This window comes from Pseudophryne corroboree, chromosome 12 (assembly GCF_028390025.1).
Source record: "Pseudophryne corroboree isolate aPseCor3 chromosome 12, aPseCor3.hap2, whole genome shotgun sequence".
NCBI classification, from domain to species: Eukaryota; Metazoa; Chordata; class Amphibia; order Anura; family Myobatrachidae; genus Pseudophryne; species Pseudophryne corroboree.
In genome coordinates this window covers 2700644-2720698 of record NC_086455.1, presented here as the reverse complement: position 1 = coordinate 2720698, position 20055 = coordinate 2700644, and the positions used below count along the sequence as shown (strand labels likewise).

Below are 20055 nucleotides of genomic sequence, written 5' to 3'. Positions count from 1 at the left end.
TCCCATTTAATCCCGACAACTCGTCTGCTGTTCCTAGGAATGATTCTGGACACGGTTCAGAAAAAGGTTTTCCTTCCAGAGGAAAAAGCCAAGGAGTTATCCGATCTGGTCAGGAACCTCCTAAAACCAGGAAAAGTGTCAGTACATCAATGCACAAGAGTCCTGGGAAAAATGGTGGCTTCTTACGAAGCAATTCCATTCGGCAGATTCCATGCAAGAATATTCCAAAGGGATCTGTTGGACAAATGGTCAGGGTCGCATCTGCAGATGCACCTGCGAATAACCCTGTCACCAAAGACAAGGGTGTCACTTCTGTGGTGGTTGCAGAAGGCTCACCTATTAGAAGGCCGCAGATTCGGCATTCAGGATTGGATCCTGGTGACCACGGACGCCAGCCTGAGAGGCTGGGGAGCAGTCACACAAGGAAGAAACTTCCAGGGAGTATGGACGAGTCTGGAAAAGTCTCTTCACATAAACATTCTGGAACTAAGAGCAATCTACAATGCTCTAAGCCAGGCGGAACTTCTCCTGCAAGGAAAGCCGGTGTTGATTCAGTCGGACAACATCACGGCGGTCGCCCATGTAAACAGGCAGGGCGGCACAAGAAGCAGGAGTGCAATGGCAGAAGCTGCCAAGATTCTTCGCTGGGCGGAGAATCACGTGATAGCACTGTCAGCAGTGTTCATCCCGGGCGTGGACAACTGGGAAGCAGACTTCCTCAGCAGACACGATCTTCATCCGGGAGAGTGGGGTCTACATCCAGAAGTCTTCAACATGTTAATAGACCGTTGGGAAAGACCAATTGTAGACATGATGGCGTCTCGCCTCAACAAGAAACTGGACAAATATTGCGCCAGGTCAAGAGATCCACAGGCAATAGCTGTGGACGCACTGGTAACTCCTTGGGTGTACCAGTCAGTGTATGTGTTTCCTCCTCTGCCGCTCATACCAAAGGTATTGAAGATCATACGGCAAAGAAGAGTAAGAACAATACTAGTGGTTCCGGATTGGCCGAGAAGGACTTGGTATCCGGAACTTCAAGAGATGCTCACGGACGAACCGTGGCCTCTACCTCTGAGAAGGGACCTGCTACAGCAGGGTCCCTGTCTTTTTCAAGACTTACCGCGGCTGCGTTTGACGGCATGGCGGTTGAACGCCAGATCCTAAAAGGGAAAGGCATTCCAGAAGAAGTCATTCCTACCTTGATTAAGGCACGGAAGGAAGTCACCGTGAAACATTATCACCGCATTTGGCGAAAATATGTAGCGTGGTGCGAGGATCGGAGGGTTCCGACGGAGGAATTCCAACTGGGTCGTTTCCTACATTTCCTGCAATCAGGATTATCTATGGGTCTCAAATTGGGATCCATTAAGGTTCAAATTTCGGCCCTGTCAATATTCTTCCAAAAAGAATTGGCCTCTGTCCCTGAGGTCCAGACTTTTGTCAAGGGAGTACTGCATATACAGCCTCCTGTGGTGCCTCCGGTGGCACCGTGGGATCTAAATGTAGTTTTAGATTTCCTCAAATCCCATTGGTTTGAACCATTGAAAAAGGTGGATTTGAAATATCTCACATTGAAAGTGACTATGTTACTAGCCCTGGCCTCTGCCAGGAGAGTATCTGAATTGGCGGCTTTATCTTATAAAAGTCCTTATCTAATCTTCCATTCGGATAGGGCAGAACTGCGGACTCGTCCGCATTTTCTCCCTAAAGTGGTATCAGCATTTCATCTGAACCAACCTATTGTGGTGCCTGCGGCCACTAGCGACTTGGAGGACTCCAAGTTGTTGGACGTTGTCAGAGCCTTAAAAATATACATTGCAAGGACGGCTGGAGTCAGAAAATCTGACTCGCTGTTTATATTGTATGCACCCAACAAGTTGGGCGCACCTGCTTCTAAGCAGTCGATTGCTCGTTGGATTTGTAACACAATTCAACTTGCACATTCTGTGGCAGGCCTGCCACAGCCTAAAACTGTAAAAGCCCACTCCACAAGGAAGGTGGGCTCATCTTGGGCGGCTGCCCGAGGGGTCTCGGCATTACAACTCTGCCGAGCAGCTACGTGGTCGGGGGAGAACACGTTTGTAAAATTTTACAAATTTGATACCCTGGCAAAGGAGGACCTGGAGTTCTCTCATTCGGTGCTGCAGAGTCATCCGCACTCTCCCGCCCGTTTGGGAGCTTTGGTATAATCCCCATGGTCCTTTCAGGAACCCCAGCATCCACTTAGGACGATAGAGAAAATAAGAATTTACTTACCGATAATTCTATTTCTCGGAGTCCGTAGTGGATGCTGGGCGCCCATCCCAAGTGCGGATTATCTGCAATACTTGTACATAGTTATTGTTAACTAATTCGGGTTATTGTTAAGGAGCCATCTTTAAGAGGCCCTTTCTGTTGTCATACTGTTAACTGGGTTTAGATCACAAGTTGTACGGTGTGATTGGTGTGGCTGGTATGAGTCTTACCCGGGATTCAAAATGCCTCCCTTATTGTGTATGCTCGTCCGGGCACAGTACCTAACTGGAGTCTGGAGGAGGGTCATAGGGGGAGGAGCCAGTGCACACCACCTGACCTAGTAAAGCTTTACTTTTTTGTGCCCTGTCTCCTGCGGAGCCGCTATTCCCCATGGTCCTTTCAGGAACCCCAGCATCCACTACGGACTCCGAGAAATAGAATTATCGGTAAGTAAATTCTTATTTTTCAGTCAGGGAATCCGACCAAGCCACCCCAGCGCTGCACATCCAGGCTGAGGCGATCGCTGGTCGCAGTATAACACCAGTATGTGTGTATATACTTTTTAGGATATTTTCCAGCCTCCTATCAGCTGGCTCCTTGAGGGCGGCCCTATCTGGAGACGGTACCGCCACTTGTTTTGATAAGCGTGTGAGCGCCTTATCCACCCTAAGGGGTGTTTCCCAACGCGCCCTAACTTCTGGCGGGAAAGGGTATACCGCCAATAATTTTCTATCGGGGGAAACCCACGCATCATCACACACTTCATTTAATTTATCTGATTCAGGAAAAACTACAGGTAGTTTTTTCACACTCCACAAAATACCCTTTTTTGTGGTACTTGTAGTATCAGAAATATGTAACACCTCCTTCATTGCCCTTAACAAGTAACGTGTGGCCCTAAAAGAAAAATACGTTTGTTTCTTCACCGTCGACACTGGAGTCAGTGTCCGTGTCTGTGTCTGTGTCGACCGACTGAGGTCAAAAGACGTTTTAACGCCCCTGACGGTGTTTGAGACGCCTGGACAGGTACTAATTGGTTTGCCGGCCGTCTCATGTCGTCAACCGACCTTGCAGCGTGTTGACATTATCACGTAATTCCTTAAATAAGCCATCCATTCCGGTGTCGACTCCCTAGAGAGTGACATCACCATTACAGGCAATTGCTCCGCCTCCTCACCAACATCGTCCTCATACATGTCGACACACACGTACCGACACACAGCACACACACAGGGAATGCTCTGATAGAGGACAGGACCCCACTAGCCCTTTAGAGAGACAGAGGGAGAGTTTGCCAGCACACACCAAAACGCTATAATTATACAGGGACAACCTTTATTTCTCTATCGTCCTAAGTGGATGCTGGGGTTCCTGAAAGGACCATGGGGAATAGCGGCTCCGCAGGAGACAGGGCACAAAAAAGTAAAGCTTTACTAGGTCAGGTGGTGTGCACTGGCTCCTCCCCCTATGACCCTCCTCCAGACTCCAGTTAGATTTTGTGCCCGAACGAGAAGGGTGCAATCTAGGTGGCTCTCCTAAAGAGCTGCTTAGAGAAAGTTTAGTTTAGGTTTTTTTCTTTACAGTGAGTCCTGCTGGCAACAGGATCACTGCAACGTGGGACTTAGGGGGAAAGTAGTAAACTCACCTGCATGCAGAGTGGATTTGCTGCTTGGCTACTGGACACCATTAGCTCCAGAGGGATCGAACACAGGCCCAGCCGTGGAGTCCGGTCCCGGAGCCGCGCCGCCGACCCCCTTGCAGATGCTGAAGCGTGAAGAGGTCCGGAAACCGGCGGCTGAAGACTCCTCAGTCTTCATAAGGTAGCGCACAGCACTGCAGCTGTGCGCCATTTTCCTCTCAGCACACTTCACTGGGCAGTCACTGAGGGTGCAGAGCGCTGGGGGGGGGCGCTCTGAGAGGCAAATATAAACCTTATACAAGGCTAAAAATACCTCACATATAGCCCATAGGGGCTATATGGAGATATTTAACCCCTGCCTGACTGGAAAAATAGCGGGAGAAGAACCCGCCGAAAAAGGGGCGGGGCCTATCTCCTCAGCACACGGCGCCATTTTCTGTCACAGCTCCGCTGGTCAGAACGGCTCCCAGGTCTCTCCCCTGCACTGCACTACAGAAACAGGGTAAAACAGAGAGGGGGGGCACATTAATGGCTATATATATATATATTAAAGCAGCTATAAGGGAGCACTTAATATAAGGATATCCCTTGTATATATAGCGCTTTGTGGTGTGTGCTGGCAGACTCTCCCTCTGTCTCCCCAAAAGGGCTAGTGGGTCCTGTCTTCATTAGAGCATTCCCTGTGAGTTTGCGGTGTGTGTCGGTACGTGGTGTCGACATGTATGAGGACGATATTGGTGTGGAGGCGGAGCAATTGCCAAATATGCAGATGTCACCCCCCAGGGGGTCGACACCAGAATGGATGCCTTTATTTGTGGAATTACGTGATGGTTTATCTTCCCTTAAACAGTCAGTTGAGGACATGAGGCGGCCGGACAATCAATTAATGCCTGTCCAGGCGCCTCAAACACCGTCAGGGGCTGTAAAACGCCCTTTGCCTCAGTCGGTCGACACAGACCCAGACACGGGCACTGATTCCAGGGACGACGGTAGAAATTCAAACGTATTTTCCAGTAGGGCCACACGTTATATGATTTTGGCAATGAAGGAGACGTTACATTTAGCTGATACTACAGATACCGTAAAACAGGGTATTATGTATGGTGTGAAAAAACTACAAACAGTTTTTCCTGAATCAGAAGAATTAAATGACGTGTGTGATGAAGCGTGGGTTGCTCCTGATAAAAAGTTGATAATTTCAAAAAAGTTATTGGCATTATACCCTTTCCCGCCAGAGGTTAGGGCGCGCTGGGAAACACCCCCTAAGGTGGACAAGGCGCTCACACGCTTATCCAAACAAGTGGCGTTACCCTCTCCTGAGACGGCCGCACTTAAGGATCCATCAGATAGAAAGATGGAAGTTATTCAAAAGAATATATACACACATGCAGGTGTTATACTACGACCAGCTATAGCAACTGCCTGGATGTGCAGTGCTGGAGTAGTTTGGTCAGAATCCCTGATTGAAAATATTGATACCCTAGATAGGGACAATGTTTTACTGTCGTTAGAACAAATAAAGGATGCATTTATCTATATGCGTGATGCACAGAGGGATATTTGCACACTGGCATCTCGGATGAGTGCTATGTCCATTTCAGCCAGAAGAGCCTTATGGACACGACAGTGGACAGGCGATGCGGATTCAAAACGTCACATGGAGGTTTTGCCGTATAAAGGGGAGGAGTTATTTGGAGTTGGTCTATCAGACTTGGTGGCCACGGCTACTGCCGGGAAATCCACTTTTTTACCTCAAGTCACTCCCCAACAGAGAAAGGCACCGACCTTTCAACCGCAGCCTTTTCGCTCCTACAAAAATAAGAGAGCAAAGGGCTTGTCGTATCTGCCACGAGGCAGAGGAAGAGGGAAGAGACACCAACAGGCAGCTCCTTCCCAGGAACAGAAGCCCTCCCCGGCTCCTGCAAAAACCTCAGCATGACGCTGGGGCCTCTCAAGCGGACTCGGGGACAGTGGGGGGCCGTCTCAAAAATTACAGCGCGCAGTGGGCTCACTCGCAGGTAGACCCCTGGATCCTGCAGATAATATCTCAGGGGTACAGGTTGGAATTAGAGACGGATCCTCCTCATCGTTTCCTGAAGTCTGCCTTACCAACCGTCTCTTCCGAAAGGGAGAGGGTGTTGGAAGCCATTCACAAGCTGTACGCTCAGCAGGTGATAGTCAAAGTACCCCTATTACAACAAGGAAAGGGGTATTATTCCACTCTATTTGTGGTACCGAAGCCGGATGGCTCGGTAAGGCCTATTCTAAATCTGAAGTCCTTGAACCTCTACATAAAAAAGTTCAAGTTCAAGATGGAGTCACTCAGAGCAGTGATAGCGAACCTGGAAGAAGGGGACTTTATGGTATCCTTGGACATCAAGGATGCGTATCTACACGTTCCGATTTACCCCGCACACCAGGGGTACCTCAGGTTCATTGTTCAAAACTGTCACTATCAGTTTCAGACGCTGCCGTTCGGATTGTCCACGGCGCCTCGGGTCTTTACCAAGGTAATGGCCGAGATGATGATTCTTCTTCGAAGAAAAGGCGTATTAGTTATCCCATACTTGGACGATCTCCTAATAAGGGCAAGGTCCAGAGAACAGCTGGAGACAGCTTTAGCACTATCTCAAGAGGTGCTAAGACAACACGGGTGGATTCTGAATATTCCAAAATCCCATTTAATCCCGACAACTCGTCTGCTGTTCCTAGGAATGATTCTGGACACGGTTCAGAAAAAGGTTTTCCTTCCAGAGGAAAAAGCCAAGGAGTTATCCGATCTGGTCAGGAACCTCCTAAAACCAGGAAAAGTGTCAGTACATCAATGCACAAGAGTCCTGGGAAAAATGGTGGCTTCTTACGAAGCAATTCCATTCGGCAGATTCCATGCAAGAATATTCCAAAGGGATCTGTTGGACAAATGGTCAGGGTCGCATCTGCAGATGCACCTGCGAATAACCCTGTCACCAAAGACAAGGGTGTCACTTCTGTGGTGGTTGCAGAAGGCTCACCTATTAGAAGGCCGCAGATTCGGCATTCAGGATTGGATCCTGGTGACCACGGACGCCAGCCTGAGAGGCTGGGGAGCAGTCACACAAGGAAGAAACTTCCAGGGAGTATGGACGAGTCTGGAAAAGTCTCTTCACATAAACATTCTGGAACTAAGAGCAATCTACAATGCTCTAAGCCAGGCGGAACTTCTCCTGCAAGGAAAGCCGGTGTTGATTCAGTCGGACAACATCACGGCGGTCGCCCATGTAAACAGGCAGGGCGGCACAAGAAGCAGGAGTGCAATGGCAGAAGCTGCCAAGATTCTTCGCTGGGCGGAGAATCACGTGATAGCACTGTCAGCAGTGTTCATCCCGGGCGTGGACAACTGGGAAGCAGACTTCCTCAGCAGACACGATCTTCATCCGGGAGAGTGGGGTCTACATCCAGAAGTCTTCAACATGTTAATAGACCGTTGGGAAAGACCAATTGTAGACATGATGGCGTTTCGCCTCAACAAGAAACTGGACAAATATTGCGCCAGGTCAAGAGATCCACAGGCAATAGCTGTGGACGCACTGGTAACTCCTTGGGTGTACCAGTCAGTGTATGTGTTTCCTCCTCTGCCGCTCATACCAAAGGTATTGAAGATCATACGGCAAAGAAGAGTAAGAACAATACTAGTGGTTCCGGATTGGCCGAGAAGGACTTGGTATCCGGAACTTCAAGAGATGCTCACGGACGAACCGTGGCCTCTACCTCTGAGAAGGGACCTGCTACAGCAGGGTCCCTGTCTTTTTCAAGACTTACCGCGGCTGCGTTTGACGGCATGGCGGTTGAACGCCAGATCCTAAAAGGGAAAGGCATTCCAGAAGAAGTCATTCCTACCTTGATTAAGGCACGGAAGGAAGTCACCGTGAAACATTATCACCGCATTTGGCGAAAATATGTAGCGTGGTGCGAGGATCGGAGGGTTCCGACGGAGGAATTCCAACTGGGTCGTTTCCTACATTTCCTGCAATCAGGATTATCTATGGGTCTCAAATTGGGATCCATTAAGATTCAAATTTCGGCCCTGTCAATATTCTTCCAAAAAGAATTGGCCTCTGTCCCTGAGGTCCAGACTTTTGTCAAGGGAGTACTGCATATACAGCCTCCTGTGGTGCCTCCGGTGGCACCGTGGGATCTAAATGTAGTTTTAGATTTCCTCAAATCCCATTGGTTTGAACCATTGAAAAAGGTGGATTTGAAATATCTCACATTGAAAGTGACTATGTTACTAGCCCTGGCCTCTGCCAGGAGAGTATCTGAATTGGCGGCTTTATCTTATAAAAGTCCTTATCTAATCTTCCATTCGGATAGGGCAGAACTGCGGACTCGTCCGCATTTTCTCCCTAAAGTGGTATCAGCATTTCATCTGAACCAACCTATTGTGGTGCCTGCGGCCACTAGCGACTTGGAGGACTCCAAGTTGTTGGACGTTGTCAGAGCCTTAAAAATATACATTGCAAGGACGGCTGGAGTCAGAAAATCTGACTCGCTGTTTATATTGTATGCACCCAACAAGTTGGGCGCACCTGCTTCTAAGCAGTCGATTGCTCGTTGGATTTGTAACACAATTCAACTTGCACATTCTGTGGCAGGCCTGCCACAGCCTAAAACTGTAAAAGCCCACTCCACAAGGAAGGTGGGCTCATCTTGGGCGGCTGCCCGAGGGGTCTCGGCATTACAACTCTGCCGAGCAGCTACGTGGTCGGGGGAGAACACGTTTGTAAAATTTTACAAATTTGATACCCTGGCAAAGGAGGACCTGGAGTTCTCTCATTCGGTGCTGCAGAGTCATCCGCACTCTCCCGCCCGTTTGGGAGCTTTGGTATAATCCCCATGGTCCTTTCAGGAACCCCAGCATCCACTTAGGACGATAGAGAAAATAAGAATTTACTTACCGATAATTCTATTTCTCGGAGTCCGTAGTGGATGCTGGGCGCCCATCCCAAGTGCGGATTATCTGCAATACTTGTACATAGTTATTGTTAACTAATTCGGGTTATTGTTAAGGAGCCATCTTAAGAGGCCCTTTCTGTTGTCATACTGTTAACTGGGTTTAGATCACAAGTTGTACGGTGTGATTGGTGTGGCTGGTATGAGTCTTACCCGGGATTCAAAATGCCTCCCTTATTGTGTATGCTCGTCCGGGCACAGTACCTAACTGGAGTCTGGAGGAGGGTCATAGGGGGAGGAGCCAGTGCACACCACCTGACCTAGTAAAGCTTTACTTTTTTGTGCCCTGTCTCCTGCGGAGCCGCTATTCCCCATGGTCCTTTCAGGAACCCCAGCATCCACTACGGACTCCGAGAAATAGAATTATCGGTAAGTAAATTCTTATTATAAGTGTTTTTCCCTTATAGCATCTTAATATATATAATCATATCGCCAAATAAGTGCCCCCCCTCTCTGTTTTAACCCTGTTTCTGTAGTGCAGTGCAGGGGAGAGCCTGGGAGCCTTCCCACCAGCATTTCTGTGAGGGAAAATGGCGCTGTGTGCTGAGGAGAATAGGCCCCGCCCCCTTTTCGGCGGGCTTCTTCTCCCGTTTTTCTGAGACCTGGCAGGGGTTAAATACATCCATATAGCCCCAGGGGCTATATGTGATGTATCTTTTAGCCAGTATAGGTATTTCATTGCTGCCCAGGGCGCCCCCCACAGCGCCCTGCACCCTCAGTGACCGCTGGTGTGAAGTGTGTGACAACAATGGCGCACAGCTGCAATGCTGTGCGCTACCTCATGAAGACTGAAAAGTCTTCTGCCGCCGGTTTCTGGACCTCTTCACTTTTCGGCATCTGCAAGGGGGTCGGCGGCGCGGCTCCGGGACCGGACTCCATGGCTGGGCCTGTGTTCGATCCCTCTGGAGCTAATGGTGTCCTGTAGCCTAAGAAGCCAATCCATCCTGCACGCAGGTGAGTTCACTTCTTCTCCCCTAAGTCCCTCGTTGCAGTGAGCCTGTTGCCAGCAGGACTCACTGTAAAATAAAAAACCTAAAAACTTTTTCTAAGCAGCTCTTTAGGAGAGCCACCTAGATTGCACCCTGCTCGGACGGGCACAAAAACCTAACTGAGGCTTGGAGGAGGGTCATAGGGGGAGGAGCCAGTGCACACCACCTGATCCTAAAGCTTTATTTTTGTGCCCTGTCTCCTGCGGAGCCGCTAATCCCCATGGTCCTGACGGAGTCCCCAGCATCCACTAGGACGTCAGAGAAATCAGGATTTTGGTACTTACCGATAAATCCCTTTCTCCGATTCCACAGGGGCCACTGGACGCCCGCCCAGCGCTGTTCCTCCTGGTTTTTTGCTTAACGGTTTGCAGATCACCATATGACTGCTTGTTGAGTTCAGGCTAGCCTGGTTTTTTGTCAGGTTCTGTTCCAGGTTTAGTTTGTGTTCGCCTGGTTTACAGGGCGAGGCTAATCCTCCTCTACCTTCCGGTTTGGTTACTACAGCTCTCCTCGGGCACAGTTTTACGTAAACTGGCTTGGAGGGGAGATAGTAGGGGAGGAGCTAGCCACAGTGTGAGAATTTTTAAAGTGCCAGCTCCCAATACCACCTACTATCTCCCCATTGTAACTACACTCCAGTGGCCCCTGTGGAATCGGAGAAAGGGATTTATCGGTAAGTACCAAAATCCTGATTTCAGACGCTGCCGTTTGGATTGTCCACGGCACCCCGGGTCTTTACCAAGGTAATGGCCGAAATGATGATTCTCTTCGAAGAAAAGGCGTCTTAATTATCCCTTACTTGGACGATCTCCTGATAAGGGCAAGGTCCAGGGAACAGTTAGAGGTCGGAGTAGCACTATCTCAAGTAGTACTACGACAGCACGGGTGGATTCTAAATATTCCAAAATCGCAGCTGATTCCGACGACACGTCTGCTGTTCCTAGGGATGATTCTGGACACAGTCCAGAAAAAGGTGTTTCTCCCGGAGGAGAAAGCCAGGGAGTTATCCGAGCTAGTCAGGAACCTCCTAAAACCAGGCCAAGTGTCAGTGCATCAATGCACAAGGGTCCTGGGAAAAATGGTGGCTTCTTACGAAGCGATTCCATTCGGCAGATTCCACGCAAGAACTTTTCAGTGGGATCTGCTGGACAAATGGTCCGGATCGCATCTTCAGATGCATCAGCGGATAACCCTGTCTCCAAGGACAAGGGTGTCTCTCCTGTGGTGGTTGCAGAGTGCTCATCTTCTAGAGGGCCGCAGATTCGGCATTCAGGACTGGGTCCTGGTGACCACGGATGCCAGCTTGAGAGGCTGGGGAGCAGTCACACAGGGAAGAAATTTCCAGGGCTTGTGGTCAAGCATGGAAACGTCATTTCACATAAATATCCCGGAACTAAGGGCCATTTACAATGCCCTAAGTCAAGCAAGGCCTCTGCTTCAGGGTCAGCCGGTGTTGATCCAGTCGGACAACATCACGGCAGTCGCCCACGTAAACAGACAGGGCGGCACAAGAAGCAGGAGGGCAATGGCAGAAGTTGCAAGGATTCTTCGCTGGGCGGAAAATCATGTGATAGCACTGTCAGCAGTGTTCATTCCGGGAGTGGACAACTGGGAAGCAGACTTCCTCAGCAGACACGACCTCCACCCGGGGGAGTGGGGACTTCACCCAGAAGTCTTCCACATGATTGTGAACCGTTGGGAAAAACCAAAGGTGGACATGATGGCGTCCCGCCTCAACAAAAAACTAGACAGATATTGCGCCAGGTCAAGGGACCCTCAGGCAATAGCTGTGGACGCTCTGGTAACACCGTGGGTGTACCAGTCAGTGTATGTGTTCCCTCCTCTGCCTCTCATACCCAAGGTACTGAGAATCATAAGAAGGAGAGGAGTAAGGACTATACTCGTGGCTCCGGATTGGCCAAGAAGGACTTGGTACCCGGAACTTCAAGAGATGCGCACAGAGGACCCGTGGCCTCTACCTCTAAGACGGGACCTGCTCCAGCAGGGACCCTGTCTGTTCCAAGACTTACCGCGGCTGCGTTTGACGGCATGGCGGTTGAACGCCGGATCCTGAAGGAAAAAGGCATTCCGGATGAAGTCATCCCTACCCTGATCAAAGCCAGGAAGGATGTAACCGTGCAACATTATCACCGTATTTGGCGTAAATATGTTGCGTGGTGTGAGGCCAGGAAGGCCCCTACAGAGGAATTTCAACGGGGTCGTTTCCTGCATTTCCTGCAAACAGGACTGTCTATGGGCCTAAAATTAGGGTCCATTAAGGTTCAAATTTCGGCCCTGTCGATTTTCTTCCAGAAAGAACTGGCTTCAGTTCCTGAAGTTCAGACGTTTGTCAAGGGGGTACTGCATATACAGCCTCCTTTTGTGCCTCCAGTGGCACCTTGGGATCTCAATGTAGTTTTGGGGTTCCTAAAATCACATTGGTTTGAACCACTCACCACTGTGGACTTAAAATATCTCACATGGAAAGTGGTAATGCTGTTAGCCCTGGCTTCAGCCAGGCGTGTCTCAGAATTGGCGGCTTTATCCTATAAAAGCCCTTACCTAATTTTTCATACGGACAGGGCAGAATTGAGGACTCGTCCTCAATTTCTCCCTAAGGTGGTTTCAGCGTTTCACTTAAACCAGCCTATTGTGGTACCTGCGGCTACTAGGGACTTGGAGGACTCCAAGTTGCTGGACGTAGTCAGGGCCCTGAAAATATATGTTTCAGGGCGGCTGGAGTCAGAAAATCTGACTCGCTGTTTATCCTGTATGCACCCAACAAGCTGGGTGCTCCTGCTTCTAAGCAGACTATTGCTCGTTGGATTTGTAGTACAATTCAGCTTGCACATTCTGTGGCAGGACTGCCACAGCCAAAATCTGTTAAAGCCCATTCCACAAGGAAAGTGGGCTCATCTTGGGCGGCTGCCCGAGGGGTCTCGGCATTACAACTTTGCCGAGCAGCTACTTGGTCAGGGGCAAACACGTTTGCTAAATTCTACAAATTTGATACCCTGGCTGAGGAGGACCTGGAGTTCTCTCATTCGGTGCTGCAGAGTCATCCGCACTCTCCCGCCCGTTTGGGAGCTTTGGTATAATCCCCATGGTCCTTTCGGAGTTCCCAGCATCCACTAGGACGTCAGAGAAAATAAGAATTTACTTACCGATAATTCTATTTCTCATAGTCCGTAGTGGATGCTGGGCGCCCATCCCAAGTGCGGATTGTCTGCAATACTTGTACATAGTTATTGTTACAAAAATCGGGTTATTACTGTTGTGAGCCATCTTTCAGAGGCTCCTCTGTTATCATGCTGTTAACTGGGTTCAGATCACAAGTTGTACAGTGTGATTGGTGTGGCTGGTATGAGTCTTACCCGGGATTCAAAATCTTTCCTTATTGTGTACGCTCGTCCGGGCACAGTATCCTAACTGAGGCTTGGAGGAGGGTCATAGGGGGAGGAGCCAGTGCACACCAGATAGTACCTAAAGCAGGCATGTCCAAACTGCGGCCCTCCAGCTGTTGAGAAACTACACATCCCAGCATGCCCTGACACAGCTTTAGCATTCTCTGACAGGAAAACTGTGTCAGGGCATGCTGGGATATGTAGTTTCACAACAGCTGGAGGGCCAAAGTTTGGACATGCCTGACCTAAAGCTTTTACTTTTGTGCCCAGTCTCCTGCGGAGCCGCTATTCCCCATGGTCCTTTCGGAGTTCCCAGCATCCACTACGGACTACGAGAAATAGAATTATCGGTAAGTAAATTCTTATTTTTGTTTCTGTGCAGGGTAAATACTGGCTGCTTTATTTGTACACTGCAAGTTAGATTTCAGTTTGAACACACCCCACCCAAATCTAACTCTCTGCACATGTTACATCTGTCCCCCTTGCAGTTCACATGGGGGGTGATTCAGTCCCGATCGCTGCTGTGCTTTTTTGCACAGCGGGTGATCGGGTCTGTACTGCGCATGCGTATGCATCTCAATGCGCCAACGTGTCCGACGACTGCATCGGGAATCGGTGCATACTGACGGGATGGGCGTAAAAAGCGATCGCACAGGCGATGGCAAAGTGACTGACAGGAAGAGGCCGTTTGTGGGTGGCAACTGACCGTTTTCAGGGAGTGTCCGGAGAAACACAGGGGGGACCAGGCGTTTGAAGGGAGGGTTTCTGACGTCAGCTCCGGCGCCGATCATCGCATTGGAAGAGTAAGTCCTGGACTGTGCAGAGACTGCAGAAACTTTTGTGTGTGCAGCTATCTGCACATGCGATCGCACTCCAGCACAGCGAATCCCCCCTCCCCGGGCGGCGACTACCTGATCGCAGGGATGCAAAAAACGCACAGCAGCGATCAGGTCTGAATTAGGCCCTATGTCTGAATCACATGCACTGTAGCAATGAACGACTCGTCTGCGTCCGACATTGGCCTAGCACGCGACGCAGAATGAGGAAGAAATGTCCATGCAGCGTAATATCATGTATGACGTCTGCACACGGACAGACGCAGGTTCCCGCGTGCTCAGGCGTACAGCTAGAATAAGAAACATACAATAAGTGATACATTTTTTCCAGGAATCTATAACTGGCTGGTGGATCCAATGAGTCTGTACCAGAGTCAGAAGATAGCCATTTTCTATGGGATAGTAGGTAAGACATGACGGTCTGCCCTTATTGCTTTGTCTGCAGCTGTTTCCCTTTGGTCTTTGCCCACTATCTTTCCTGCTGCCAGCTCCTCCCGGGTGCCAGTGGTGTGCAGACGCTGGGGAGGAGCGATCAGCCACATTCTGTCAGCAGAAAGGAAAGATGGCCGCCTGCACAGTAGCCTGAGGGGGAGTACTGAGGAGGGCGTTACAATGTCTTGTTCCTGTTTCACCATGCAGCCAGGCTGCCATTTTCTGTATCCGTACCTCACGTGTCCTTCTCTCTCCTCAGTGGTATTTGCTATTGGCTGGGGCACCTCCACCTACTTCCGATGTAGCACACTTCTATTATTGCCAAATGCTCTGGGTCAAGAGGGCGGCGCCTTGTTGCTGGTCTTTGTCATGGCATCTATCTATGCAGGTAAGCCTCTGCCTTCCGTCACTTACATAGACCAGACTGGGTGGGATGTAGCAGAGTCACCCTGATCTAATCTTCGCCATTTCCAGGACCGGTCAGTAACCTGGAGCACAACATGGAGGAGGCGCTGCGATCCGTCGGCTGTATCGCTGAACTACAGATTAACCACACAAAGCTGATCTGGGACGCCATGACAACGCCTCTGAAAACCATCGCTGGTGATCTGGTGGTGAGGAAATATATGGGGACAGCTCCTGGGAAAGTCACACACTGACACACATACAGATCCCATGGATAGCTCAGGGACTGTCCCTGGTACCCTGTCTGTGAGCACCTTCCAGTAATACTTCCTGGAGTGCGTAACCTAAATAGCCTCCCCCACAGTCTGGCAGTCATCTTCCTTCCTGGCAAGACCCCAATCTAGCTATCAAATGTGCATATCTCCAGGAAAATGGAGCCAGCGCCATTTTCTTGGTGACATCTCTGTTGCACATTTCCAGGTGTCCAGGATAATGACACCAGTGATGGAGGATACTCCTACTGCTGCTCAGTGTTGGGAGGTAAGCTTTTACAGCTCCCAGGATGCTCCGGTCCTTCCCCCCTCTACCCTGCCACAGCCCAGGCTACTCCGTTTCATTTTTTTGCCAGCAGGATCCGGTTCACCTCTAACAGCAGGTCTGCTATTAATCAACCCCAAGCTTTTATTTTAATAATTTCATTTATTTGACTTTACTTTTGCTGCATTGAGCCAGCAGAACGGATGCCGGCACTGCTGCTCCATCAACTCCCAGCTGGTGCCACAACACCATTCAGCGGTCTGGTGATTCCTGCAGGCACCTTAGAGCACCGCTAGCACGGCTTCCTGGGGGACTGGAGCTGGAGCAAGGGGGGACAAGAAAGTGGGGACTATATGCAGTCCTACTTCTGGTCTTTGGAGACTGACTGGAGATGTGCGTCCGGGACCCAACTAGACCACCAGGGCTCAATTATACTGGAGCAGGGGCTTTGAAAAGGCCAGAGTACCTGGTGGTTAATGTCAGCCTTGGGGGAGGGGGGGAGGGGGTCAGCTCTCCCCCAGCGGCCCCTTCCCAAGTTCAGAGTGGGATTCCACGGCGGCTTTCCGCCTCTGAGCTGCTCTTCCTTCCCACTCAGAGACTCGCGGCAGCCATCTTTTCCAGCAGCTACAGGTCTCCGGGAATGCTGGGTCCAGTCTCCCTTTATACCTCTCCTAGGAGCCAGAGTATACAGCGTTATACCTTACCAGCTACTGCAGTCTGTGTAGCTGATTAAGAGCCCATGGCAGGTTTATATATATATATATATATATATATATATACGTATATATATATATGGGAGCAGAACGGCAGTCATACAGTCTCTTGGTCACTGGTTCCCTCCTCTCTTGTATGAAAGTGTACCAGTCTTCCTTCTCTCCTGTCCTGCTCCTGCATTGGGTTTGTTCACAAAACTGAGTAGCCTCAGCTGTGGGCGGGGTATAGGGGAAAAGGACCGGAGCATCCTGGGAGCTGTAAAAGCTTTCACTGTTTGGTGCCCATTCCTACACCCCATTGTCTCTCCTGTGGACCCTATGGACTTTGAAGAAAGAGCGTCAACAAAGGTAAGTCTTCCATAATTCTTCTTTTTCCCCCATGAGCCAAATTATGACTTGAAGATAACAGGAGGCTCTCTTAGTAATTAGAGCTCTTGCATCCTTTGCCTTCCAGAAAGTTTCCAAGGAATTGAGAAGAGACAGTGATAACATTAAGAAATTGTTTAAGGTGACAGAGGATGAGATGGAAAGTACTGAGGGCTACAACGTGGAGAAGGAGAGAGTACTGGAGGAGAAGGTGGAAGAGGAGAACAAGTCACTGACTACACAGCAGAAGTTTGACTTTAAAACCATGTTGCGCTGCGAGTGTGAGTGGGCGGGGTTACGGTGGTCGTACGTTCCGTGTACACCTAGACTTTGTGCATATGTAGGACACACACAACGCACCAGGCGCTTATCACAGAGGCACAATATCGCTGCCTGGCTTAGAGATGCGCTGGGACTATTTATCATAATGCGCCAATAAGGATGATGCTTTTTCTCATTGTAGTGATAGACGCGTAATCTCTCATCGCTGCCATCGAATTACATAGATACTTCTGGCAGAGGCAGCTGAGCGGTACTCGAGGGTACAGGCCGGCAGGCACCTAAAGAGTAATAACTGGCGGCTTTCTTCCCCCGACAGATGTGATTGAGAAAGGTGTGGAGAAATGCCACGACTGGTTTCACAAGAAGCATGAGGACTGTATGTCGCTGATCAGGCTCCCCATTCTCAACACTCTTCTCTGCCTGCCTATGAAGTTCACATTCCTCTGCAACATCCTCAATGGTGAGTAGCAAAGTACTGTGTCCACATCTCCAGCTCGCTGACAGGATCGGACTGTCCACATGCAGAATCGTCTGCGTCCCGGCGGCCATGGGACAGTCACTTCTAGTGCGGACCTGTTATTCTGCAGCGTTCTGTGGAGTTTACTTCCCCTCACCCCACAGCCTAACCCAAACGCCCAATACAGCCTAACCCTAACCCTCGCCCAGTGGTAAAAACCCTATCCTTCCCCATCACAGCCTATCCCTAATCTCCCCCCTAGTGCCAAACCCTACCTTCCCCATCACAGCCTATCCCTACCCTCCCCCCTAGTGCCAAACCCTACCTTCCCCATCACAGCCTATCCCTAATCTCCCCCCTAGTGCCAAACCCTACCTTCCCCATCACAGCCTATCCCTACCCTCCCCCCTAGTGCCAAACCCTACCTTCCCCATCACAGCCTATCCCTAATCTCCCCCCTAGTGCCAAACCCTACCTTCCCCATCACAGCCTATCCCTACCCTCCCCCCTAGTGCCAAACCCTATCCTTCCCCATCAGAGCCTATCCCTAAACTCCCCCCTAGTGCCAAACCCTATCCTTCCCCATCACAGCCTATCCCTACCCTCCCCCCTAGTGCCAAACCCTATCCTTCCCCATCACAGCCTATCCCTACCCTCCCCCCTAGTGCCAAACCCTATCCTTCCCCATCACAGCCTATCCCTACCCTCCCCCCTAGTGCCAAACCCTACGTTCCCCATCACAGCTTATCCCTAAACTCCCCCCTAGTGCCAAACCCTATCCTTCCCCATCACAGCCTATCCCTACCCTCCCCCCTAGTGCCAAACCCTATCCTTCCCCATCACAGCCTATCCCTACCCTCCCCCCTAGTGCCAAACCCTATCCTTCCCCATCACAGCCTATCCCTACCCTCCCCCCTAGTGCCAAACCCTACCTTCCCCATCACAGCTTATCCCTACCCTCCCCCCTAGTGCCAAACCCTACCTTCCCCATCACAGCCTATCCCTAATCTCCCCCCTAGTGCCAAACCCTACCTTCCCCATCACAGCCTATCCCTACCCTCCCCCCTAGTGCCAAACCCTATCCTTCCCCATCACAGCCTATCCCTAAACTCCCCCCTAGTGCCAAACCCTATCCTTCCCCATCACAGCCTATCCCTACCCTCCCCCCTAGTGGCAAACCCTATCCTTCCCCATCACAGCCTATCCCTACCCTCCCCCCTAGTGCCAAACCCTACCTTCCCCATCACAGCTTATCCCTACCCTCCCCCCTAGTGCCAAACCCTACCTTCCCCATCACAGCCTATCCCTACCCTCACCCCTAGTGCCAAACCCTATCCTTCCCCATCACAGCCTATCCCTACCCTCCCCCCTAGTGCCAAAACCCTACCTTCCCCATCACAGCCTATCCCTACCCTCCCCCCTAGTGCTAAACCCTATCCTTCCCCATCACAGCCTATCCCTACCCTCCCCCCTAGTGCCAAAACCCTACCTTCCCCATCACAGCCTATCCCTAACCTCACCCTGCAGTCTAACCTCCCCTCTAGTGCCAAACCCTATCCTTCCCCATCACAGCCTATCCCTACCCTCCCCCCTAGTGCCAATCCCTATCATTCCCCATCACAGCCTATCCCTAACCTCACCCTGCAGCCTGACCTCCTCCCTAGTGCCAAACCCTATCATTCCCCATCACAGCCTATCCCTACCCTCCCCCCTAGTGCCAAAACCCTATCCTTCCCCATCTCAGCCTATCCCTAATCTCACCCTGCAGCCTAAACTCCCCCCTAGTGCCAATCCCTATCTTTCCCCATCACAGCCTATCCCTAACCTCACCCTGCAGCCTAACCTCCCCTCTAGTGCCAAACCCTATCCTTCCCTATCACAGCCTATACCTAACCTCACCCTGCAGCCTAACCTCCCCTCTAGTGCCAAACCCTATCTTTCCCCATCACAGCCTATCCCTAACCTCACCCTGCAGCCTAACCTCCCCTCTAGTGCCAAACCCTATCTTTCCCCATCACAGCCTATCCCTAACCTCCCCCCTAGTGCCAAACCCTACCTTCCCCATCACAGCCTATCCCTACCCTCACCCTGCAGCCTAAACTCCCCCCTAGTGCCAATCCCTATCTTTCCCCATCACAGCCTATCCCTAACCTCACCCTGCAGCCTAACCTCCCCTCTAGTGCCAAACCCTATCTTTCCCCATCACAGCCTATCCCTAACCTCCCCCCTAGTGCCAAACCCTACCTTCCCCATCACAGCCTATCCCTACCCTCCCCCCTAGTACCAAACCCTACCTTTCCCATCACAGCCTATCCCTACCCTCCCCCCTAGTGCCAAACCCTACCTTCCCCATCACAGCCTATCCCTACCCTCCCCCCTAGTGCCAAACCCTACGTTCCCCATCACAGCTTATCCCTAAACTCCCCCCTAGTGCCAAACCCTATCCTTCCCCATCACAGCCTATCCCTACCCTCCCCCCTAGTGCCAAACCCTATCCTTCCCCATCACAGCCTATCCCTACCCTCCCCCCTAGTGCCAAACTCTATCCTTCCCCATCACAGCCTATCCCTACCCTCCCCCCTAGTGCCAAACCCTACCTTCCCCATCACAGCTTATCCCTACCCTCCCCCCTAGTGCCAAACCCTACCTTCCCCATCACAGCCTATCCCTAATCTCCCCCCTAGTGCCAAACCCTACCTTCCCCATCACAGCCTATCCCTACCCTCCCCCCTAGTGCCAAACCCTATCCTTCCCCATCACAGCCTATC

General features: G+C 50.8%; 1 protein-coding gene across 8 annotated transcripts in view; it reads left to right on the top strand.

Moving 5' to 3' along the window:
• The window catches only part of DCST1 (DC-STAMP domain containing 1), a 124836-nt gene that overhangs the window by 46311 nt on the left and 58470 nt on the right, over positions 1 to 20055 (top strand). For 6 of the 8 annotated variants that reach the window (XM_063946655.1, XM_063946650.1, XM_063946652.1 and 3 more), the window contains 5 exons: positions 14427 to 14501; positions 14787 to 14915; positions 15002 to 15141; positions 16637 to 16829; positions 17147 to 17290. In XM_063946655.1, the coding sequence (XP_063802725.1) occupies positions 14427 to 14501; positions 14787 to 14915; positions 15002 to 15141; positions 16637 to 16829; positions 17147 to 17290 (681 nt within the window). The remainder of the gene's footprint in view (positions 1 to 14426; positions 14502 to 14786; positions 14916 to 15001; positions 15142 to 16636; positions 16830 to 17146; positions 17291 to 20055) is intronic. The other 2 variants (XM_063946654.1, XM_063946657.1) reach the window with 1 other exon arrangement.